General features: G+C 35.1%; 1 protein-coding gene across 1 annotated transcript; it reads left to right on the forward strand.

Moving 5' to 3' along the window:
* Positions 1–1,890: 1,890 nt before the first annotated feature.
* On the forward strand, positions 1,891–12,822 carry LOC117101691 (97 kDa heat shock protein-like; the record flags this gene model as incomplete). The annotated part of the gene is given in 12 exon segments (XM_033241726.1): positions 1,891–2,135; positions 2,588–2,664; positions 4,034–4,185; positions 4,923–5,029; positions 5,452–5,585; positions 5,839–6,068; positions 6,894–7,142; positions 7,966–8,091; positions 8,543–8,650; positions 9,152–9,271; positions 9,641–9,802; positions 11,195–12,822. Coding segments are annotated over 12 exon segments (1,926 nt in total), but the record flags the coding sequence as incomplete, so codon positions are not given.
* Between the last annotated feature and the right edge of the window lie 3,899 nt (positions 12,823–16,721).

Raw genomic sequence — 16,721 nt, forward strand, 5'->3', positions numbered from 1 at the left:
TCATTTGGTAGAATATCAGAATCAGTGTCTGTAGTAACACCAAGAGGCCCAACATCATTATCTTCATTGACATTACTTTCATTATCTGAGGAAATAAATCAACACTAAAAATAGCCTAGACCAGATAAAAAAAAAATCAGAAAAAAAAAATATCAGTTTATTATTGATTAAATCTTAAGCTGGCAAGCATAGCCAACAGCGATGATGATGGCATAATTAATGTCGAAATATTGAATCTCAAACAACAGGCCTTAGGCCCTAGTCTAGCCTGGTCGTAATTTAAACTTCAGTTATTTTCTGGGCTGGCTGCTAAAAGGCCTAATCGAAAAAATAGGCCTAGGCCTAGGCGTAGCACCATAGCTGCCTAGGCTAGACTTATTAGAAGTTGACCTGATTATACCAGCGTCACCGTAGCACGTAGGCCTATCGCCTAGGGCTAGCCCTAGGCCCTATACCTCTTACGTTTCACCACACTAGGCCTAGTTTAATAATAGGTAGGCCATGATTAACTAGGCTACGCTAAGCCTCCCCTACCTCTTCTAGGCCTAGGCCTAGTCTCTTATTTGCATGTATTTTTTTTTCGCTTGCCAAAATTCTTATTTATATTATTCGAATTCTACAAATGTTCTTACCATTCTTTGGTTTTTTTACGATGCCAAAGGCAAATAAGCCTGTGGGTCGCTTCAGTTTATCTTTATCTTTATTAATATTAAACATTCTTCTTGTTAACGAACGGAACGATGATGGAAAGAAGGGGTCGGGGGGTTGATCAATTTTTACCGCTCTGACCACACGCGTGCATAGACCACACAGACGAAGATGTTTCCGAAATCCTCCGAAAAACTTCTGTGGCCAATCAGCGATTGACTTGATGAAAAAAAAATAAAGCTGTAATCGACTCACAATCACCCAATCAGAACTTGTCTTTCAACAATGGTAGGGAAAGGCCAACAAACAACAACCGAACAGACCGTGAGGTATGAAGCTCGACTGCGGTGTGAAGCACAGTGTCGCCTACCAAAATGCTTTCCGTCAGGTATCGCGCTATATGCTAGGCCCCCTGTAGGCCACTGTCTACTTATATATTGTCGCATCGTTGTTTACAATTTTAGATATCTTTGTTTTCTTATTTTGTTTCTAAAGACAATACCTAGCCTTCTCCTCTGTATGTAAAACGATGAGTAAGTAATTGCAAGGCCTAGGCTATACTTATACAGTAATTTATTGATCGTTTTTTTGAGTTATAGAAATAATTTTTATGCTAGGCCCTAGCCTACAGGCGGATAAAATATTCTGACAGCCTGCAATTTTTACCGGTTACCGGCTATTAACAACAACCCTGTGAATGGATTGCAGACCCCAGAATACAAATAGAAGAATAAGCAACATACAAATGTATTTTATTTTTATTTTATTTTATTCCTTTCAGCCAGTTCAATATTTGACACAAATAAAATAAAAAAGATATTTGCCAAATGTAATGCAATTCATAAGTAAAACTTTGGAATTATCTATTTTGAGAGAGCAGCTTAGCTCAGTTGGCTAATCTGGTGGTAGCCACTGATAGTGCACTAAACCGTGGAGATCTTTTGGTCCCCGGTTTCAATTCCCATCGCTGCCTCTCCTTGTGTATTTCAGCTAGAGGTGAGACGTTTAAGCCATTTTTCCTGTGTGCATTATGGGCAATATGCACGTCAAAGAACGTAGTTAGGTTCTTTGGAAAAGATTAAGGGATTGTCTCCCGGTGTACTGCCCAATCACTACCAGAAGGACCCCACTGGAAATAAGTCTTCTTCAGACTTTTGTGAGTTACCCTTGGTGTTTACTATAAAGTAATTCCATCCATCCATCGCAAGGCAATATGCTAATTAGTGAATCTTTTTGAAACAGGTCCTTGCTACCAGCTCGGATTCAATGCTAGGTGGCCGTGACTTTGATCGTCTCATTGCCGAACACTTTGCATCCGAGTTCAAAACCAAGTACAAGATCGACGTAAAGTCAAAGATACGTCCGTGGCTTCGCGTCCAACAAGAGTCTGAGAAGCTTAAGAAATTGATGAGTGCTAACTCCGTTAAAATTCCAATGAACATCGAATGCCTAATGAACGATATAGACGTGACGGGCAAACTTCAAAGGTAAGGAACTATAGTTTTCATAAGGAAATGAAGGTAGGATTTTCCTCCATCTAGTATCTTTACCACCAGCTTTTTAGTTGTCCTGTAAAAAATTACTTAAAAATAACTTAAAACCATGCAAAAGCTTACCAATATTTTTATAAGTTTTTGGAAATTAATTTATTATCATTATTTTCTGTTTTTAGTATTATTTTATTTTCATAACACCTCAAAATTTGTTTATCTTTGTATTAGGTGATTAAAATTAAAAAATTAATTAATTTAACATGATTAGTTTTATACCATTACGTTACATTCCACCAGATGTAAACATGTATTTTAAAATATATTTTATTGAAATTTCATAACATTCTTTAAATGTTAGTTACAAATTTGGAATGCTTTCATGATTAGATATATAATGATATAATGTATTTTAAAATGTAATTTACATTTTTTTTTAAATTATTTAGGTCAGAATTTGAAGAAATGGCTTCACCCTTATTTGATAGAGTAGAAATAGTTTTAAAGAAACTCCTGGAACAAAGTAGTAAGTATTATATTCACATTTAATACCTATATATATATATATATTTCTATTTATTTATTCATATTTTATTTGTTTGTTATAATTTATTTCACTATATTTCATGATTTTAATCTTGATATAGAAATGATGTGACTGTTTATCCATTCTCTGAGAAGTTCTGGCTCAACTCCTCTTTATCGCTTCAACTACCTTCCCTTAGGTCTAGTGTCTTACTAGAACCTGTTGTCAAGGTCTTTGAAGTATATTGAGGTGGTTGATCTGGGGGCTGATTCCTTCCAAGCTGGACCCTGGATCGGCAGGTCTACTTTAAATAGATGTGTCTAGAGCTTGGTGCCAGTTTGTGTTGGGATCTGTCTAGGCTCAATGGAGAGGAAACACTATCTGATCTATTTTCTATATAGAAATAATTATAAATATGTAAATTGTTTTAAATAGCATATAATTAAATAGTATTACAGTGTTAGTATGTGAGATCTCAAAACAAAATGAGATGCATCATTGGTGAAATGATATATTCACCAAAATAGGTCAGTAAAAAATTTTGAATAACCTTATACTTATATTTTATGATTGTATACTTTTTTTAAGAGAATTTTCTTACTAAAACAGTATTCTGTAATTCTATTCTTGTTATTTGTACAGGTTAGTATATCTTTAAGGCCGATTTTCTCAAAATTTGGTTGTCATACACCTAAATTTTAAATGCCCACATTTCTGCATCTACTTATCCTAGGGAAGCTATTCAAAGACTAAATTTTCATTTTCTGACCATGAGACCCATTTTGTGGTGAGACCTCGCATATATTATTATATTTACTAAATACAGTAGAACCTCGTTTTTACATACCCCAGTTATACGAATCCTCGGTTTTACGTACGCCTCGTATCGACGATGACGTCATCAAAAACCCCAAAAATATTCAAAACAAATGGCCCTTTTTAGAGCAAATCATAAGTAAAAAGACTATAACAATAAACTATAACAATATACAAACCATAATGCAACATATTTTTATTAAACAGCAACACATGGTTTTATTGGTAGGCCTAGAGAGGCTAGGTCTAGCCTAGGTAACATCGTTTGTTCATAACATACGTTTATTAAGCGTTACGTAGGTATTTAGGTCAAAGGTTATCACAAATTTAACCTAACCTCAATTTTACGAATCCTAGATTTACGTACGACCTCTGGTCCCGTACCGTACGTAAAATCGAGGTACTACTCTATATAGTCAAATTACACTTTTACAATAGCCCAGAAATCTGTCGCTTTTATTGTTTCTCAAGCAACCTGTCGTTGTTACAGAATCTAACAGTGTGCAATCTTGCATTGCAATTAAAATAATTTTAACAATGATTTCTTTTACAGAATTGAAGCCAGATGATATTTACTCGGTAGAGATTGTCGGTGGGTCAACTCGTGTACCAGCTGTCAAAGAAATTATTCAGAAAGTGTTCAAGAAAGATTATAGCACCACGCTAAACCAAGACGAGGCAGTTGCCCGTGGTTGTGCTTTGCAGGTATGAATTGAACAAGGAAACCTGGTTAGATCGTTTGGTTTTAACTCCTGGTGGTTTTTGGCAGAAATAAAAAATGATTTTCATTTCCTCTGCCACATATAAACAATAGTGAATTGATGTCACGGTAACAATATCAAGTTCAAGTTCGTTAGTAGGGCGCTTTCGATTTGCATGATGACGCAACGCTAGAATGGAATCACTCATGCATGACTATCAACATATTGACATTGTGAATGCTAGATATGATTGCGAAATGCATGTAAACAACACATTTTTGGTGATCTAACAACTAGAAAGAACACGATAGAAAGTACCATAAAACATACAGATGTTTAAATAAGAGTTAAAATAATATTTTGATAAGTGGAAGAATGCCAGCGATTAAAATAATTTGGTTTTTATCGAAGATAAATTCAGCTAGCCTCTAGCGCGGTAGACCATGCTGCTGCACTGTCGGTTGTGCTAGGCCTGGCCGCCGTCAGCCTATCGGCGCTCAATTGAAAGGGATAACTAGTTTACGAATTTTTTTGAAATTTATGAACACACCTTAGTAGCAAGGAATATGTAAAATGGAAGTTTTATGGTAAAAAGCATCCCATTTTCAGGCAACAGAAATAAAAGGAAATAGTAGTCTTTTAATTAATGCTGAATTATGGAATACTGAATACTTTCCAGAAGAAAAAAAATACTGATGTTTATGTTTTATTGTATTTTTTTATAATTCTTTTCTCTTGCAGTGTGCGATGTTATCACCAACTTTCCGAGTTAGAGAGTTTTCAATCACTGATCTTCTTCCTTATTCCATCAATTTACAATGGCCTACTGATGAAGAGGAGGAACCAGGGTAGGTGTTAAATTTATTAAATTAGATTAAATTTGATTGGTTGTTTAATTAACCAATCAGTAATCATCCTTTAAACCAATTATGTTCACTTATTTAAAGTGCTTCTATGCTTATTATTGGCTACTTTTTTTACTCTTGACAATGAAAAATAATTGTACTTTAGTCTATTTGGTGACTAAAGGTAATTATAACCCCCCCCCCCCCCCCTAAAAGATAGTAAAACCATCTATCTCAAGGCACTGCAAGTCCATGCTAACTATATGCATCCTCATTTCTTTATAACCATTGGAGTGATAAACACTTTTGAAGATAAAAATTGCAGTACAAGATACGTTTACAAAGTTTTTGGACAATTCTGGACGAAATTGCTTTTGTATTTTTTGTATTGTAATGGGTTTTTCTTTTTTTTTTTCATTTTTTAGAACTGCAGAAATTTTCCCCCAAAACCATGCTGTACCATTTTCAAAGATGTTAACGTTTTATCGAAGAGAAGCCTTTGAACTGCAGGCGACCTACTCCAAGACACCTAACCTCATATACTCCGATCTGAACATAGGTAAGAAATTACAAACCAACTTCATCAAAGGGGATTATGTTAGTTTAAATTTATGTGAGCACAGTCGACCATGAGTCTCCGCTTTGGTAACCTATGCCCCTAGCCTTCGGGCAAATGCAATCTTCTCCTTTATTATTTATAAATATAATATAATGTTCATATAAAAAAAAAATAAAAAGAAAAAAAATTGTAAAAGACAATATGAATAATCAGCAATATGGTTTAACCAAGTTAATGATTGTATTTGTAATAGGTACATTTAAGGTTTTGAATGTGAAACCCGGATTTGATGGTGAGAGCTCGAAATTAAAAGTGAAGGTGCGTATCGATGGACATGGAATTTTCACTGTGTCGTCAGCGTCCATGATCGAAAAAATAGCAGCGAGTGAAGACGCAGCTGACGAGGCTGATAAGAAAGATAACGAAACACCCATGGAAACGGATCAAGAAACTGTTGCCAATAGTGATACTCCAGCTGAAGAGGTGAGCTTATAAGCATTATTGCAAGAATAAGCATTATTAATGAAGTTCGTGTTAACTCGTTGACTGCCAGAACTTTTTTTTTAGGTTCTTTCCCATTTGCCAAAAAAACATTACATGTACAGATATACTTTTTAAAAAATTTATCTAGTGATATATCACCAAAATGGTGGGAAAATATTGGAGAACGAGTAAACTCGTCGCCGGCAGTGGAACAGTACTTTTTATTACTTCTGTCAATTGCGACTTTTCTCGTTCACTTTTTGCATTGGTTGGTATATCTTCAGAGGGCTTCCTCACTTGTGCAAAGGAATGTATTGCCGGCAACGTAACACAACAAACGTACATCCGTTATTTGTACATTATTGTCTAAAGGTGCATCTTACCCAAATTATCAGCCGTTAAGTCTGTGGTTCTGCAGTGTATACAATAAAGTAATAAACGCTAGAATGTTACCCCGGTTTCGATAAGTATAGTTGTCCGTAGCGGCTTCAGCAACACCGTATGTGACGAGTATACTCGTCGCTGATAGTGAACGTGTTAAGGACCTACACTCAGGTTATACGATTTCTTAAATTGACCCACCTAATTTTGAAAAAATTTGTGTTATACACCATTCATTCAGCCTTTTTTTTTTGGTGAATCAATGAAAATGTCAGTTTTATAAAAAAAAAAATGTATTTTTAAATAATAATCTCAATATTACCTTTGATTTGAATTGGCAAATTGTTTTATTTAACTTTTTTTTTTACATTAACTGCTGTCCAAACATTTTAGTTTTGCACTACAGCCCTTCAATAAATTAATAATAGTATTTAAATATTTTAGACTCCAGAGACACCAGCAACACCCGCCAGCCAAGAAGATGAGTCGATGAGTGTTGATGACTCCTCCCAGCCGAACGGAGAGCAAGCGCCCTCTGGTGATGCAGCGAAGGATGACAGTAAAAAGGAGGAAGTGAAGAAGGATAAAGAAGTGAAAAAGAAGAAGAAAACCACAAAACAACATGAGCTGCCAATAGAGGCATTAGTCCATGAACCGCCATCGTCCAAGCTCACTGAATTTTGTGAAATGGAGGTGAGTGCCCATATATGGGTCTCTTATACACATCTAGATGTGTATAAGAGACAGGAATTGAAGCCAGATGATATTTAATATTCAGCATGAAGCAGTCAATAAATAAATAACTCCAATCCAATCTAAAATACTTGACAAAAACAATATCAACAGTGAACACTTGACTATTATGAAACAAAATCATTATTTTCATAATACCTATAATAAACTAGAGCAGTCGCTCTATAGTGCATACCTACACCCTGTGCCTAAATGCAGTACCAACAATATGCAGGCCGTGTATAATGGCGGAGGTAATAAGAATGATGTTTTGCCCTACCTGACGTGTTAGAATACTCTGTATGTTTTCCAATACTTACGAAGATACGGCAAAACCATCACTCATATGAAATTTCCTGATACAAAACAACATGGAAACTAAATGGGAAAAACCCATAAAACAGCAAATGGCCACATAATGCAAAACTATTTAAAATTAAAACGGAACAGTAGAGAAAATCCGATCAGAATGACAAAATAAACTAAGCATCCACTGGAAGGAATTCCAATATCTGCAGACGAATCCGTTTCGGCCTTCCAGGCCTCATCAGTGCAGCTAGGGTATAGGCCCAAACGAAACGTTCGACCAGCTTAGGTAGGGCCCAAACTAGTCCCACGACCACTAATGATTACAGAGCCAAACCAAGGCAATATATATACGCAGCCCAAGTGTGAATGCATATATATATATATATATATATATGATAAAATACAGTAATAATGAATCTCATTCAGTTATTGTGGTCTTTATCAAAGCTAAAATATTGTGGTTTGTTTATTTCAGTTCAAGATGCAAGCAAATGATAAACAAGAGCGAGATAAAAGTCATGCCAGGAATAACGTGGAAGAGTATGTATACGAAATGAGGGGCAAAATATGTGAACAATTGGAGAAATTCATTAAGGAGGAGGTAAGTTTATCAACAGCGAATCTTAATAATTTTTTATCAGTAGAAAGCTATTAAACCCTGGGAAAAAACCCATTGAACCCTGGGAAAAATCATTGAACCATGGGAACAATAAACCATTGAACCCTGGGAACAATAAACCGTTAAAACCTGGCAAAAAACGTTGAACCCTGGGAAAACCCATGAGTAATTGGGAAGTTGCTGATTTTCATGAGATCGTCCAGACTTGTGATTACAGTCACAGAAAATTCAGTACAGTGATATTAATTGAACTATATATCATCAAAAGTCTGTTTAATAATCAAAAATTCGGTGCGGCGCTTATTCGAGAGCGGCGCTTGTAAAAAAATATTGGCGTGGTGCTTTCTGTGTCCGTTCCCATGTTACCTATTTCTGTGTGTTTCTTATGTGGATGATGATGATGAATAAAGAACAAATTTAATTGATTTTGCAGGAACGAGAAAAGTTTGCCAAACTTTTAGACGAAACCGAAAACTGGTTGTATGAAGATGGCGAAGATGAGGAAAAGAACATGTACATAAAGAAACTAGATGAACTGAAGGTAATAGTATGTTATCGTATTTTGAACAAGTGTGTAGTATGGTTTTTATTTGCTGATTGGAAGTCATGCGAAGACCTAAGTTGTGGAACTTGTTGCCTTTACTCATACATGAATCTCCTTCAGTCACCGTTTTCACTCGATTGAAGACTCCCCTGTTTGTTTCTTAATTGTATTGTACATCACTGTTTTATTTCCATGACAGAGAGAGCTTTAATTAGGATAGGGGGCGCCTGAACTGAGACACAACAGGTTCTGACCAGGGTTCAATTAGATCAATCCCTGGTTGGCGACGAGGGCGTATCCCCATACTGCGATTTGAGTGCTAGCTTGGCTTGGTACTTTCATTTTTATTCTTTTTTTTTTTGTTTTTATTCTTTCACATTTCCAAACATCTCTACATAGACTTCTTGTATTTGCACTATATAAATTTAAAACCATTAACCATAATTAGTAGTAGAATTTCCACAGTGCATATCTATCCTAAATATAATTTCTTTTCAGAAACATGGAGACCCAGTAGTGATGCGATATAAGGAAAGTCTTGATCGACCCGAGGCGTTTGATGCATTAGGGAAGGCACTTGTCCATTATAACAAAATATTGGAATCGTATAAGAGAGGGGTATGAAATTTTTTTTTTTTATGGCAATTTTAAGTATATAATAGTTACTACTTCTGCTTTCTTGTGTTTCATCTTAAGGGCTTAAATGCAAGAATAAGAAAAGCGAATCGTCTTTTGAATGAGACGTTAGACCTGTGTGCTATATGGCCTGCAGGCATGTTAAAGAATGCTATACACTATTAATGTTCACAACAAATATATTACTTGTTTATGAAAATGGGGCGAAATCATATTATGTTAGAGACCCTATTAGGGGGACACCTTTGGGACCCAAAAAAGTGTCTCCTTAATAGGGTTGTCCCCTGAATAGGGATGGGCTGTTGTGCTAAAAGATATACTTTACCTGTGTGTTTCGTCTCTTTTGCACAGGATGAATTGTATAACCATATTGATAAAGCTGAGATGGAGAAAGTTGAAAAAAAGTTGGCGGAGAAGACAAAATGGCGGGATGAAAGTTGGAATAAACAGAACCAACTGGGGCTTACCGATAATCCAGTCGTAACTGCAGCTCAAATCAACACCGAGCTTGGAGTATGTTTTATTTTTAAGGATGATTTATGTTTTTAAATAATTTTATTTATTTCATGATAATTTATAGTAAATGGGCAGATGCATGGGGTTGTGATAAAATATAATTAATAAAAGTAAATACTTAATATATAATAAAAAGTTATAAATAAATATATTATAAAAATAAAAGTAAATAAATAAGCATTTCATATAAATGATTAAATTAAGACCAAAAATTAAACAACATGTAAATAGCCAATCACATAATTGTTTTCTGTATGTTTATATTTTGAGCGTGTGTAGATTTTTGAGTGAAGGTTAAAATGTATTATGAACAAAGCATCACTTTCAATTATTATTTCAAATATAGTGAAATAATGTTGAATTCAGAGATGCTGATAGCAAACCTTAGTGGTAGTTTGCCGAACTAGTTCTGCCTTATGAGCAAAGTTTGCCATACGCCACCAAACATTGCTTTTCCATATTAAATTTAATTTTTGCTACTAGACATTCTGTGTGATGTACAGTTAAATCATGCCTAAGTCAAACTCATTTTACATGCCAAATTGTTGTGTTTTCTATCTAAGTATCTGTAAGTCAAATTTTGTCAAAGTCGAACTGTTCTTTCAATGCCATTTTGGATTTAACTTAGGCAAGTTCAAATGTTATTGTCATATTAAGCTTCGTACTAAATATCCCAAGCAGTATGGTGTTAAATTGTTTATTCTTCCTGGTCAACATTTATTCAACTAAAGCTGTTTCCACACTATCAAAACTTGTGTGACAAATGAATGTGATATGCCCATATTTTGATGTAGCATATGACATCATCATGCCCATATATGGGCTTGTCACACAAACTTGTCACATAACATTTGATTGTGTGGACACAGTTTGAAGCAAGTCTTGGGTAATTTGATCAAAGAGAATATTACACAACATGTCCACACTGGATTTTATTTTGTTAAAATCACCCTGTGCATGGTTAGTTTGACCAAATATTAATCCATTCCAAAGACAGACTTTCAGAGGTTCTTTTCACACTAATAAATGTGATATGCCAGTATTTGTGTGTAATAGCATCATGCCCAAATATGGGTATTTTACACAAATTTGTCACATAAATTTTGATCGCGGAGAATATTACACAGCGTGTCCACGCTGGATTTTTTATTTCGTAAAAGTCACCAATGCATGGTTAGTTTGACCAAGTATTAATCCATTCCAAAGACTGTTTTTTTTTAAAGGTCTGTCAACATTTATACATGTGATATGACATCATGCCCATATATGGGCACTTCACTCAAATTTGTCGCATAAAATTTGATAGTGTGGGCCTAGGTTAAGGCAATGTATACAGTTTTAAAAAATTAATAGTTTTTTATAACCGCTTTTTTAATACTTTTTTTACAGCTTCTTAAGGCAATCTGCGAACCAATCGTCACAAAATCAAAACCCAAACCGAAGGAAGAGCCTCCTAAGGATAAAGAGAAAGAGACGAAAGAAGGAATGCCGGAAAATACCACGGAAGTAAAGATGGAGGAAGGAACACCAGTTGATCCATCTGCACAGCAGGAAACCCCAGCAACAAACGAAGGTGATTCGCAAATTAAGATGGACCTAGATTGATAAAAATTCTTTGGATGTTGAGCCTGGCGCACGCTGTGTCGGCTTATGGCCGATGATATAGTCCGCGCTCCTCCGTTCATGCTATGCGAAAGGCTACGTGAGCGCTTTCTTGATGCAACACCAGTCCATTGACCGATGGGCAGTCTCGAGCAGATAGTCGCTGAAAGTTACCTGGCACATGGTGCGTGGTTTCGTCGCAGTCTCCTTAAATTGCGTCATATGCCGACGCAGCGTTTGTCAGGCTCTGATAATTCACGAGCGATTTGCGGAAAAAAAAAAGATAAACAATTTTTTGGAGATATTTGTCTATGCGTTAAATGCTTTGTAAGCCTGCTATAAAATTTTCTTGATTTCAAAAAACTTGAATCAAATTGAAGATTACTCTAAGCGTATGTGTTTACATCAGATGTTGGAACACCCGGTACAGTGGTAGAAGATCTATCTATACATTTAATGTTAATTTTATTACTGCTATAGAAATTCTACATTAATTCTGAGTATCTTGAATTAAAATAATGGTGTACAACAGATTTGTATAAGTGAGGCATTGTATTATTATTTGTCTGGTGTTTTACATTTATTTTTAAACCTGCCGAAGAATTCCCTGAAGTGATTTCAATTATTTTAATTCTCTAGTGGTTCCATTAATGTTTGTCTTTGTGATCAATCTTTGTACAGTATCCCTGTAACATATCTTATCTTTTCCCATCCTTAACCATCTCTTCTATAGCATCATCCCCCTCTAATCCTCACCTATACTGTCCCATTTTTTTCTTCTTATACCCTCCCCTATTCTCTCTTCCCTTTACCCTGCCCCTTCCTCCTTCTCTCTCTTTCCTCTCACCACTCCCATACTATCCCACCCTCTCCACCTCAAACGAAATGTGGTGTTTAATGACGGTGTCATGGATGTAAGTACATAATGTCTAATGTCATTGGCCTTCTTATAGCTTCACATAAATAATTATTTTCAGGGAGTTGGATGGGGGTGGGGGGTTGGATTTGGTGCAGTTTCCATAGTGGTGCAAATATGACCAAATCAATCTGTCATTTTTAAAATGTTGCAAATATCTTGCAGTTTTTTGCTTTAATATGTTTTCAAAGTTATAGACCAAAATACTATTATTTAACATTCTGCAGTATATGAGTTATGCACAATGAATGATATTTCGTTTAGTTTATATAATAGGCTGCCTATGGAATGTACCCTTTTGACTGTTTAAAGCAAATATAAATCAAAAGATTTGAATATAAAATTGGAATAATTTACGTTGACGTACAAATTGTATTTTGAAACCGTATATGGAATAACATGCATATAGCTGCCACTATATCGTCTAGTTAAGTAAAACTGTGAAAGTATAGTTGAAAAAATTAAAATTATACTGTACAATAAAAGTGAGAAACATGAACTTGCTTTATGTGTATCAGTTTAGCGTCATTAGATCAGTTTTTTCTCATTAAAACAGCGACGGATCCTGGGGTGGGTAGAAATTGAGTGCTCGCCATACCCACTCCGAGCTCATCCCAACCCCCACCTCCTAGCAGTAGCTAGTAAAAAAATACTAAGCAGGTTTTGAAACATTTAGATGGATTGCTAACGACCATGGTTACATCCAAACCTTCCCCACCCCCTATCAATATTTCAGATCATAGGTTTTTGATTGTCACTTTTGTCACCCGGGCAAAAACTTTCTGGATCCACCACTGATAGATGTCGCTGTACCACAATGTTATAGATATTCAAACACGGGGTTGTTATTGTCTCCACATTCCTACCAAATTTGATACTTGTAGAACTCTGGCGAGACTATTATGGCTGAGCGGGTCAAGGCAGGGGAAACACAAACTACAGCCATAACATCGGCGCTCGTTCAAGCGGCACGCTCCTCTATTATCCTTTTGGTGGAATAAGCCTTTTCAGATAATTACTAAAAACGTAGGCCCATTGTATACAGTAGGCTCGTGCACATGAACCCAGTACAGTACATCATTGTAAGATGAGTAGGGGATACCCAGTTCTTTACAGAAGAAGTAGCTAGTACCAATTGACAGGGTATCTCAGACACAAGAACTTCACAGAAAGAAGGAAGTTTTGTATGGTGTCCACACTTCGAGAAAAGCGTGTAAAATGCTATATAAATCTAACTACATTACAGTACATACATTAAACATAGGAACACAGGTTGGAGTGTTAACACTTTTCATTTATATCTCTAAAAATGGGGTGCGGTGACCAAGTGAGCCACAATCTGTTCGCTGAGGAAGCAGACGAGATGACAGCCAAAGCTACGAGGTAACATATTGTACAATCGACAGCATAATACAAGCCATGCTACTAATAGTAATCATGTTGATCAATATATTACCAATGCCAGTGGTGGCGCCAGGTTTTGCCCGACGGGGGCTGGGGGTCCGAGGTCCCAGACGGAAAAAGTGGGCGTAGTTAGGCGTCGCTCAAAATCTCTAGAAAAGTGAAAATTTCGGGGTTTAAAATGCTTGTTTTTGGAATCTACTAATATGTAGAAAATACATTATATACATCTTTTTTTCTCCCCGACGGATTGTGGTCCCCCCCCCCGGGATTGGGAGAAGCTCTCCCAGACGGGGGCCCTTCCCCTCCCCCGTTGGCGCCACCCTTGACCAATACAAAATTAATATTGTAAAGCTCTGTCCAGAAACAAAAACGGTGGCATTCCCATATATAGTCATGATGTGCGCATATATAGTCATGATGTGCTATATATGGTCATGACGTGATGTCATCATGGGCATATTTAGGTTTGTCGCGTGTACTTGCCAACTACACTTTTATTACCATACTAGTATTATTACTATTAGTATTGTTAAAATAAATATTACTATTAATGTTGTTGTTGTTATTACCTTTATTATCGTCATAATGACTGATTAGTATTATTAAAGTAAATATTATTAATTTATTGTCGTTATTGTTGTTTAATATTATTGTTGAAGTAGAATGTTGTGAGTAAACAGAAGACGAACACATTAATAAATAACGCTTTTTAATTCATAGGCAATAGCATTCAAATCTCTTTTGGTAGTGTGGTGGTCCTGTTTTACTAAAATATACTGTACTTTATTTGAATCATGATATTGAAGAAAAAGGATGCAAAAACTACAGAGATTTTCATTATTAATAACTTGTGGCCGAGTTGACTTGTGGCCGAGTTGGCTTGTGGCCGAGTTGGCTGTAGCCGAACTTTTTGTGGCCGAGTTGATTTGTGGCCGAGTTGACTTGTGGCCGAGTAGACTTGTGGCCGAGTTGACTTGTGGCCGAGTTGACTGTGGCCGAGTTGACTTGTGGCCGAGTTGACCTGCACCCTTTACTCATAGCTCCATAACGTCATTTATGTATTGTCATAGTTTTTCGTTTCATTTGTGTTATTCATTTCAAACCTTCATTTTCTTCATATATTTTTCTTTTCGTTTTTTCATTATCTTTCGTTTATTTTACCCTTTCTTTTGGTGTTATCTTTTGTTTTCTTTACTTCTCATTTTATTATTTATTTATATTTTATCGTTTCTTTTCATTTCCTTTCATCTAATGTTTTATACTTTCTCCTTTTGCATTTATCAGAGCGCATCTTTCTTTTCGTAATTTTTCTGTTATTTTTTTATCTTACTTAGTTTTTTTTTCATTTTATCTCTTATTTTCGTTTATCTTTCTTTACCCTTTCTTTTTTCTTATTGTTATCTTTTATTTTCCTTCTCATTTTATCATTTATTTCTTGTTTATCTTTTCTTTTATTTTTGTCTTTTGTTTTATATTTTCGCCTTTACATCTTATCAGAGCGCATATTTCCTTTATTTTTAACTTTCCGTTTCTTGTTTATCTTTTCTTTTTTATTCTGTTCCGTCTTTTTCTCTTCTTTTCATTTATCTCATAGTGTATTTTCTTTACGTTTCTTTTAATGTTCTTTTTTCCCTTTTCTTCTAATGTTATCGTTTATTGCTTGTTTATCTTTTCATTTCCTTTCGCCTTATGGTTTATATTGTACCCTTTACACATTATTAGATCGCATCTTTACTTTATTTTTATCTTTCCGTTTGTTTTTTTTTGGTTTTTTTTTTGGTTTTTTTTTTTTATTGGTTTTTGTTTTCTTTTTATTCTTTTTCATGTTACCTTTTATTTTCTTTCCATGTCATATCAGTGTGTATCTTTCTTTCTTTTGATTGTTCCTTTTATTTTCCTTATTTTTCATTTTATTTTCTTTGCTTTCACTTTTTTTTCACCACTCCTGGTTATCCTTTAGTTACCATCATCATTATTATAATTTATAATCACCATCGCCATCCTCATCATCATAAAGGAATGCCGCTTTAAGAATTGTTTTTGATACCACTCCAGGTGACGTTTTACATATAAACATTACTCAATGGAGTTGAAATAGGAAGGAGACTTTACAATTTATAACAAAATAATGTGAGTACAATATTAAACATTTTGCATCTTTAATTTAATAATTATATAAGAATTCTGTCGTCGTTACGAATATGGTTATTATTTTGACTAAGTTTGTTAGGCAGCCGCATTGAAGGCTTTGACAATTTAGTCGATAGAAGCATACACTGAAATGGCTGCATTCTATTCAAAAACATACATTCCAAATGAATCGCTAAAACCAGCGTGACCACGGAAAAATAAAAATTCCAAAGATTGAGTCTAAAAATCCAAAGATAGCATTAAAAAATCCCAAGATTTGCAAAATATTAGTATATATATACACATACAAATTCATTTTAAATTCAAATTTTATGGCTTTTTCTGAATTCAATGAATTTTATATTGTACTGTAATTTCTACTGTATAATAAACAGTATTTGGATTTACAAGACCAATAATTTGGTTTTTTTTAACTGAATTGAATTTTATGAAGTCGCGGTGGGGGTGGGGGGAGGTGGGATGAAGATGTCTTACATCAATTTAAAAATCATATAAATAAAAGAAAAAATGCAATTGTGGTTATTATATTTGTATTAAACAGAAAATATTCCAGTAGCATAAAAAACGTCATTCTGCCAATGGGAGACAAGAGGTTTAACTTAAAAATGCACACTATTTAGGAAAAAGATGAGAATGTATCTAAACAACAGTCTGATCCAAAGAATTGAAAAAATATACTCAGCCTGCAGTGGGTCTCTTATATTGAACAAATAAACAGCCCTCATTCACAACTGTCAAAAATCCCAAGAACCCATGGTGTTATTAAATATCCCATGTCAAAAACTGTCCACTCCTGTGGCCTTCATCAGCGAGAATGAGGAAAACATCATGAATCAATATATA

Source organism: Anneissia japonica, unplaced genomic scaffold (assembly GCF_011630105.1).
Source record: "Anneissia japonica isolate Jap-2015-1 unplaced genomic scaffold, ASM1163010v1 scaffold180_len884964_cov147, whole genome shotgun sequence".
NCBI classification, from domain to species: Eukaryota; Metazoa; Echinodermata; class Crinoidea; order Comatulida; family Comatulidae; genus Anneissia; species Anneissia japonica.